This window comes from Limulus polyphemus, unplaced genomic scaffold, assembly GCF_000517525.1.
Source record: "Limulus polyphemus unplaced genomic scaffold, Limulus_polyphemus-2.1.2 Scaffold667, whole genome shotgun sequence".
Classification (NCBI taxonomy): Eukaryota; Metazoa; Arthropoda; class Merostomata; order Xiphosura; family Limulidae; genus Limulus; species Limulus polyphemus.
Genome location: NW_013666277.1, coordinates 118798 through 127115, shown reverse-complemented (window position 1 = coordinate 127115; position 8318 = coordinate 118798). Strand labels below are relative to the sequence as shown.

Genomic DNA, 8318 nt, shown 5'->3' with positions numbered 1-8318 from the left:
CGTGTCATAGGCAATGGTTGTGACAAATACTCTGTGGTTGGAATAGTGTTGTTATATACACTCTTCTAATTCGTGAAACTTCCTAAGGGACGAGATTAAGAATGTAGTGTTTAAAAATGAAATAGGCCTCATATTATAACGTCTTATATTTATAACAAGTAAAATTGTAATGATTCTTCGCACGTTTGTAAAAGATGAACACACCATAACAGCTGTTTTGTTTGTTTTGAATTTCGCGCAAAGCTACACGAGGGCTATCTGCGTTATATGTCCCTAATTTAGCAGTGTTAGACTAGAGGGAAGGCTGCTAGTCATCACCACCCACCGCTAACTGTTGGGCTACTCTTTTACCAATGAATAGTGGGATTGACCGTCCCATTATAACGTTCTCACGGCTGAAATGGCAAGCATATTTGGTGTGACAGGGATTCGAACCCACGACCCTCAGATTGTGAGTCGAGCACCCTAACCACCTGGCCATGCCAGGCCTTACCAACTGTTTTTGTAAAACTTGAATTGTGTTTGATATATTTTATAATTGTTAATACCCTTGTACTAACAACATTGTGTGGTACGTTATTAAGACACCAACACGAGGTTCTTCTCTTGGTGATGTATGGATGTTCATGTTAATTATATAAAACAAATGGTAGTTAGTAGTGTGACAAGATAAAAAACAACAACAACATTATACTTGAAGTTAGACTCGCGAAAGAGGGAGAGATGATAGGTTAGAGATTTTTGAAACTGCGATACGTAATATTTTATTTGTTAAAATATATTATTGCAAGAACTCGCTGATATTTATGATCTAACATTATTTATATGACAAGTCTAATATTGTTATTGGGAATAATCTTGCAAATTGGATTTTTCTTTTTCTGGTTATAATGTTACAGCCAATCCCACTATTCGTTCGTAAATGTTGGCGGTAGGTGGTGATGACTAGCTGCCTTCCCTCTAGTCTTTTACTGCTAAATTAGGGACGGCTAGCGCAGATAACCCTCGTGTAGCTTTGCGTGCTATTCAAAACAAAACCAAACTTTTTATGGTTCTTTTATACTTGATTCGTTATTATCACTGTAAATGCTATTATTATTTTGTGATTTTGATATTAACAACATTGTTTCTTTAGGAGGATATTGGTGTTTGTATTTGGTTTTACTTGCTTGTTTATAGTTAAGCACAAGGCTACACAATGGGCTATCTGAGCTGTGTCCACCCCGGCTTATCACTGTGCCACTGGGGGTGTTTGTATTTGAATATTGTTGTTTATTTACAAAATACTGGCCAGTATATTGTTACGTCTCCGTTCGTTCGTTAATTTTCCGTAAAAATTCTTACCGAAGAAACTTTACCGATACAAGTCCTTTCTTAAATAAAACTGGTTTATTCTTTCTGAATACAATTTTGCGATACACTTAATTCCAAAAGTCGCTCTATAACAAACGCTATAATTCACAACGAACTTCTCACGTGCTCAACAATATTCTCTCTGTCTGCAGTTCAATTACTCATTTCCTTCCCGCCACGTTGTGACCGTCTTATATGTAAAAAAATACCGAGATATAGTAAACTCCCGATATTTCAGGAAGGGACGTGAACGTTCGAGAAGCTTGTGGCGTGATACTAGCGTCCCGTGACCCCCGATGTCGTAACAATATCTTTTTATTGGTGTTTATTATTTTGTTTGTCTATCTGCACTAGCCGTCCCTAATTTAGCAGTGAAAGGCAGCTAGTCTTGGGCTACTTTTTTACCAACGAATAGTGGGATTGATCGTCACATTATAATACCCTCACGGCTGAAAGAGCGAGCATGTTAGGTGGGATGGGAATTCGATCCAGCGACCCTCAGTTTGCGAGTCAAGCGCCCTAACCACCAAGCCATGCCAGGCCTATAATATTTTGTAAAACTTGTATTTAATGTACCTATTTTTTGTACCCTGGTGTACAACGACGTTATTTCGTACATTAAAGGCTAGTTATAAAATTTCATTTTTTTAGTTCGTTAGAAATAAACTTGTTACGCACCGAGACAATAGTCAGTCTAGGCACCACGGGAAAGAAGAAGCCAACCAGTCTGGTAAATATACGATATACAACAACTGTGAATAAAAATTTTGCTTTATTTGTTTCACTTGTGTGTCTTTTCTTTCCCTTTTGTTAAAGTTTGAAATTATTCTCTGCAGTAAATTTCCAGGATGCGCGTTTTGTGGATGCTTACTTATCTGTCAGATATCAATGTACATGAATAGCTCAGTCGCAATATCTAGATGGTACTCAGCTGCAGCTGTTGCAATGTTTATATAGAGACACTGAGTCACAACAGAATCGTTGATTGCGCTTTGTTCTCTTCTCTTTCGTAATTAACGCAAGGTCTGTTCTCAACGGCAATATTATCACAAAAATACCGTATACGTATAAAAACAAAGAATGACAAGCATCTCTGATGTCATTATATCGCAAAATGATAACAGGACAAACCGATTTACTTGATACTGATAGTGTTTACCTGATTTAATTAAGCCGCTAATTATTACAACACTTTTTTTCCAGGGGTCGTCATTATTTTCTGAGCTTAGAAGAAAAACAACTTTTGTTTGCCCAAGCCTAATTTAGGAGAAGAGGTAACATGTATGGCTAACCTGTATAGTAATGTTAAATTATTATGTATTACAATTTACATATACTTTTCAGTGAGCTTATATTGAAGTTTGCTTGCACAGCTGGTAGGTGCTGTGTATGACTAACAGTACTGCTAACAATATTGCTTAATACGATACAAATGTAAAGTTACTAAAACTAAAGTTTCAAGTATTGTTACAAGCACATATCGCTAAGATTGCGTGAGATTAACGACTTAAAAGTTCGAAGTTCTAAATTTTGGCGCTAACTTTACGGTTAACATATTTCGTCCCATTTAACTTATCAAACCTTCTGCTTCATAATTTCATCGACTTCCTTACCTGTTGGGCTTCATGATTCATCATGTGATGAAACCGCTACAAAAGTAAGATTAACTAATGTTAATTCATTACACACAAGTTAAAGTTAATGGGTAGATGACTACTATATATTGCATTATTAGAACTAATACTAGTAGTAGTACCACAACTTACAAGTGAAAGTACAACTAACGAGTAATTTTGGTAAAGTAGTATAATACTAGTAATAGCGTCCTAAACTAAAGTGCTTTTAAATTTTAATGTATATACGTGTACCTTTTAGCTTAATTAAACAATCGAAACATAGAAATAAACCGAATATTTTATTGTTTTTTAGCGTACTTAACAACAACAAAAATCAAAACGAAGAAATAATGTAACGGACTTACTTAAGTTTCAGCTAAACAACAAAATAATGAAGAAACAAGCACAATACATAATATTGTTAATAATTAATATTGTAACACAAAATGTTAAAAAAAACAGTAAAACCTGAAAAATCGGGACGTAATAACCCTGTTAAAATTAGGTATTACCCTGTAAGATTAATTTTGGATGCTATTATACGATTTTACCTTCATTTTGTTAAGTTAGTCATAATATCAATAAGCTGTCCAAACGTTACATGAGTTTTTTAACTTCAGCTTTCAAGAACTTATGATTTACTACACTATTACTATTAATGTTTATTAAGTATTACATAATAATTGATATTATATAATTCTGGCTTTATCAACAAGTACTAAATTTTTGGAATCAGACATTGGATATATCTATAAACTATAATTCTATTTGAACTTAAAAAAAAGAACGTGTAACAGGTGGGCTTGAGGTTTTGAATTTGTGTGTATATTTAAATTACATTAGAATTCAACTTGTAAAGTTAGGTTAAAAGATAGTTACTTATAAAGAATTTTATCTTAAGTTAAACCTAAAGGGCTTATGGCTGTGAAGTCCTTAATTAAGACTGTATCCGAGAAGTAGGTACTGGAATTAAAGTGAAATTTGATAGTGATGCTGTATTATCAAACATTGTAGTTTTGTATCCAGTTTCAACTTTATAGTTTGGTTCAATTATTAAAAGTAATATAAAAAAATTACAAGCGTACTTCATGATTTTGAGTAACCTCACAAACAGATTTCACAGAAAATCTAAACTATTATAATATAAATAAGTTTAATGTGTATAATTTAGCCTGAAGTTGAAAGACTACTTTAGTCTCTAAATTAATTTATTTTCATCCATATTTAGCTCAATTTATTATAAAAAATGGTATTAAAGATCAATCATTCTATTTAACAAAATTTAAGGACAACAAGGAACCCTGTTGGCCCATTTAGGCCATTCCAGTCACCAAACTAAACTTAAAAAAAAAAATCAAAGCTAGCCATTGTCATTCAAATTTTTATCAAACTTTCCCTTAAACTCCTGTAAATTTACTGAATACAGCAAATTTGAATTGAAAATAACTCATTCTAAAAACCAACACCTCATTGGAAAAATAAAACTATCTTAATTGAAGATGACTCCTACCCTGTAAATATTTATATTTTTCACATTTTGTGTCCGCTAGTCCTACCATTCTTACTATTAAGCAGGAAAAAAGATGATGCATCAACACTATCAATGATTATTCTTAAACACGTCAATTAGATTACCCTCTGGTGCTTCTCCTTTTATTGTTTAAGTAAGAATATCAAAATTCAAATGTTTTCAGATTAAGTTAAATTTGCATTGTAATTTTTAGTAACTTAGATGCAACATTTATTTTTTTACGTAATTAATTTTAGGGCCACCCTAACACTAAGTAAGTTAAAAATGTGTAATTGTACAAAACGTCGGGCATCATAATTTTTAGGCTTTACCTTTAACTAAAAGAGCATTTTCATGTTCATCCATATCAGTTACATAGCAGATCTAATCGACTGAAATGTTCAGGATTTTTTGACAAAGATGTTGCAAAATATCATATTTATAATGAGTACCTAGTTGCTAATTCTGTGCATTCTAGTCCTACGTATTATAGGTTTGTATGTATTGATTCACATATTAAGTTCGTATAAGAAGTTCTAGTCAGTTTGTTATACATGATTGTCTTCATTAGTTTATTATTTTCAACTTTTAATTACATATAGTCACCACACTTTTCATCAGAAGTTTTTTTATTGGATATTAGTTTATAATATTACCAATTGCCATTATATTAAAGAGCAAGGTCATAGAGGGTTATTTATATAAGCATGGAGTTAATAAGTTTGTTATTAAGTGAGCAAAGCACAATGAAAACAGAATTACATTGTCGTCATTATAGTTGGGGAATTACATTGATTACTGCTACATATAATAACCATTTGTAATTAGTCTTTCTGATTATTACTACTTTAGATTATCCAATTCTCCAAGTAATCAAAATATTGCCATTATGATTTCTCATAATTATTTTCAATTAATTCAGGGTTGTTCAGCTAAAACAGTTAGTGTTTCAACTTACAAAAATATTCAACTAACTCATTCTAATTGAAATTAGTATTTCTAATTATTATTATTATTATTTTCCATTATTCCAACTCTTCAAGTCTCATATGAGAATAATTGCTTAGTTGAATGTAATGGATTAATTAGCCTGGCAATTAATCAGTTATAAGGTTACACTAGCTGCTGTGTTGAGTGAAAAGTAGTCTTTATTGGTTTGTTACATTTTACCTACAGCTTATTTTTAATTCCAGAAAGGAAAATATTTCAGCAAGTGATTTTGATTCATTATTTAAAGCCATGTATTTCCATTTTGTATTTTTATTTGTTAAAACTTTAAGGATAATTGAATTATTTTTTGCATGAAAAAATAAAACTAGATCACATAATGGAAGACTGAATGCCCAGTGGGCCTCACCCACTCACTGTACCATGGTGTCCATTTTGGAAATTGTAGTGTACTACTCTGATATCCACTTGTTCTGTTCTATTTTTACAACCACAATGTTTTAAACTAAACTGTGCATTTATTAAGCCCTAATTCATAACTAAATTATTTTCATACCTATAATCAAATCCATGCTGAGTTTAGTAAAGAGAAAGAAAAATTAGTTAAAAACATTAATTACTACACCTTTAATATTATAAGTATTATCATCTTTAGTAAAATTCAGTATGCAATATAATTTCTGTTTGGTTAGTGAATACAGTTTAAAGACAATTGAGGAAATGAAAAACATTTTAAAAAGCCTGCCCCAACTTATTTAGTTTTGTATTGAGAACTTTCATGTAGTTTCATAAGTAATCAATAACAAATTGTGTCTCAGTTTTGGCATATGTATGCACCTGTCAATTTTGTTGTTATTTGTTCAGAAGTAGTTGTTGTATTTTCAACTTTTCCTCAGTGTTTTCAGTTAGAGCCCACTAAATGAAGGTTCAAAGGATTCCAAGTTATGAAGTGTGTGTGTGTGTATATATATGTTTATCTGATTTGTGAGTTTGTTAAGAAGAAACAATTGATTCCTAGAAGATGTAGAAGAGTAATCTTTGCTTAAAATTTAGAAATACAATCACAGTTACTATGATAAAACGGGTAAGGGCAAGTGTCTTTATGGTGTGTGTGTGTTGTACTAATGAGTGAGAGAAAAGGGAAGCAAAACTTTTCTGAGCTATCTCTCTGTCACCAGTCCATTACTTGCCACCCACCTACCCCTGTAAGATTAACAGAAATAAAGCTAATAAAACTTAGGTTATAGCTCAACAAAATCTAATTATTAGAAAAAGAAATCTGAACATAGAAAAAAAAAAATTCAATCCTTGCAAAAACTTTCGAATGCTACTAAAAGTTATGTTACATAGAAACCTCAGCAAAATCTGCTAAACAAAGAAGAATATGGCTTTTAGTACAAAACATAACAACATCACACAAAGCCAGGTTGCACCATACTTAATTTAATAGTTCTGTAAACTTGTTTGTTATGAATTTTAAATGTCATTTACACCAATGATTTATTAATCAAAATGTATTGTCTGTGTTCATTTTAAAGGTTTAAACAGCTCGGGACCTCAATTGTTAGCGAGTGGCTTATCACCAGATTATAACACAGGTGCATTACCGTGCATGTCATATAATTAAAAACCTTTTGTTCAACTTACCAAGTAATCTAAGTCATTCTTTATTACTCCAGCATCCTAAATACAATTAGAAATACACAACATTTTAATTTCATCGAGACAGTTTACTAGTTTTGTACTATCAATATCAAGAAGAAAAAAAATAAAGGGCCAAGCACTGACCTCTGAAGCAAACTAGTACTAATTATAACAAAGGTCAAGTTTCACTTGACTTTATTAATAATTTTTGCTTTCTTTCACCCAGTAACCATACAATGTGAGATGTGATATTCTTCAGTGTGGCATGACGTCTTATCATGAAAACATAAGTACATCAAATCTATACCCTTGATATCATCCATATGACAGGTAATATCCTCAGAAACTAAACTACCAGATTAATAAAACAAGATTTTCTTTTAGTGGATTCATGTTGGATTTTTATTATTATATTTCAATGATTGTTAAAGCTTTTTTTGATCAAACCCTCTGGAAAATTTTTCATCACAGAAGGTAGACTAATGAGCCTACAATTTCCACAGCAATTCTTATCAACCCCCCACCCCACACACACTTAAAGACAGGAATAACATTAACAACTCGTCAGTTCTCATGCACCTGCTCACCATCTATTGATCTAACAAAAATGAATGTGTGAGGTTCACCTGTTTGATTTTTAAAATCCTAAATATTGTGAAATAGTTTGCCTAATAGTTTGGTATGTATTGAAGGTTTGTGGTTTTTGTAAGCTTGTAATAGCTGTTTTTTTATGTAAAATATATTGAAATAGGTTAGGTTTCTATATTTATTAAAATGTCAAGAGTGGCCTAATTGGGTCTGTGGTCTGCTTTCACTGTGGTCCTGTTTTTTTACATACAAGTTATTGAAACATGCATACCTCTGGAAAAAAAACTCCTTCTCCAGTGAACGTTTTCAGACTAAATTCAGCATGTCCAAATGTGACTGGACTTGATCTTGGATTACTTCTTGATAGAATTCTGTTAATTACTGGTTTCACTCACTGGTATTGGAAAGTGAAATTGAACATTATAAAGATTTTTTACAGCTTTAAAAAATTAGGTGTGAAAATGTATTGTTGTTTTGTCGACATTTTACAGGTGTGTGTGTGTGTGTGTGTGTTTATATACACACACATTTATGAAATTGTATATACCAATAGTTTAAGTAAAAAACTATATATATATATTTTTGTTTCTTTTACGGCAGATGTCACAGTGGTCTTATATCAAAAAGGTGTTTGAGAGTGTTGTCTACAGCTTAGGAGG

The 8318-nt window shown here is 31.9% G+C and overlaps 1 protein-coding gene across 3 annotated transcripts in view; it reads left to right on the top strand.

Moving 5' to 3' along the window:
* The first annotated feature begins 2026 nt into the window (after nucleotides 1-2026).
* Nucleotides 2027-8318, top strand: part of LOC106459836 (85/88 kDa calcium-independent phospholipase A2-like) — a 37576-nt gene continuing 31284 nt past the window's right edge. The window contains exons 1-3 of one of the 3 annotated variants that reach the window (XM_022386390.1): nucleotides 2027-2083; nucleotides 2557-3010; nucleotides 8260-8315. In XM_022386390.1, coding sequence (XP_022242098.1) covers nucleotides 8260-8315 — 56 coding nt within the window. In that variant the 5' untranslated portion in view covers nucleotides 2027-2083; nucleotides 2557-3010. Of the gene's footprint in view, nucleotides 3011-8259; nucleotides 8316-8318 lie in introns of all 3 variants that reach the window. The other 2 variants (XM_022386391.1, XM_022386389.1) reach the window with 2 other exon arrangements.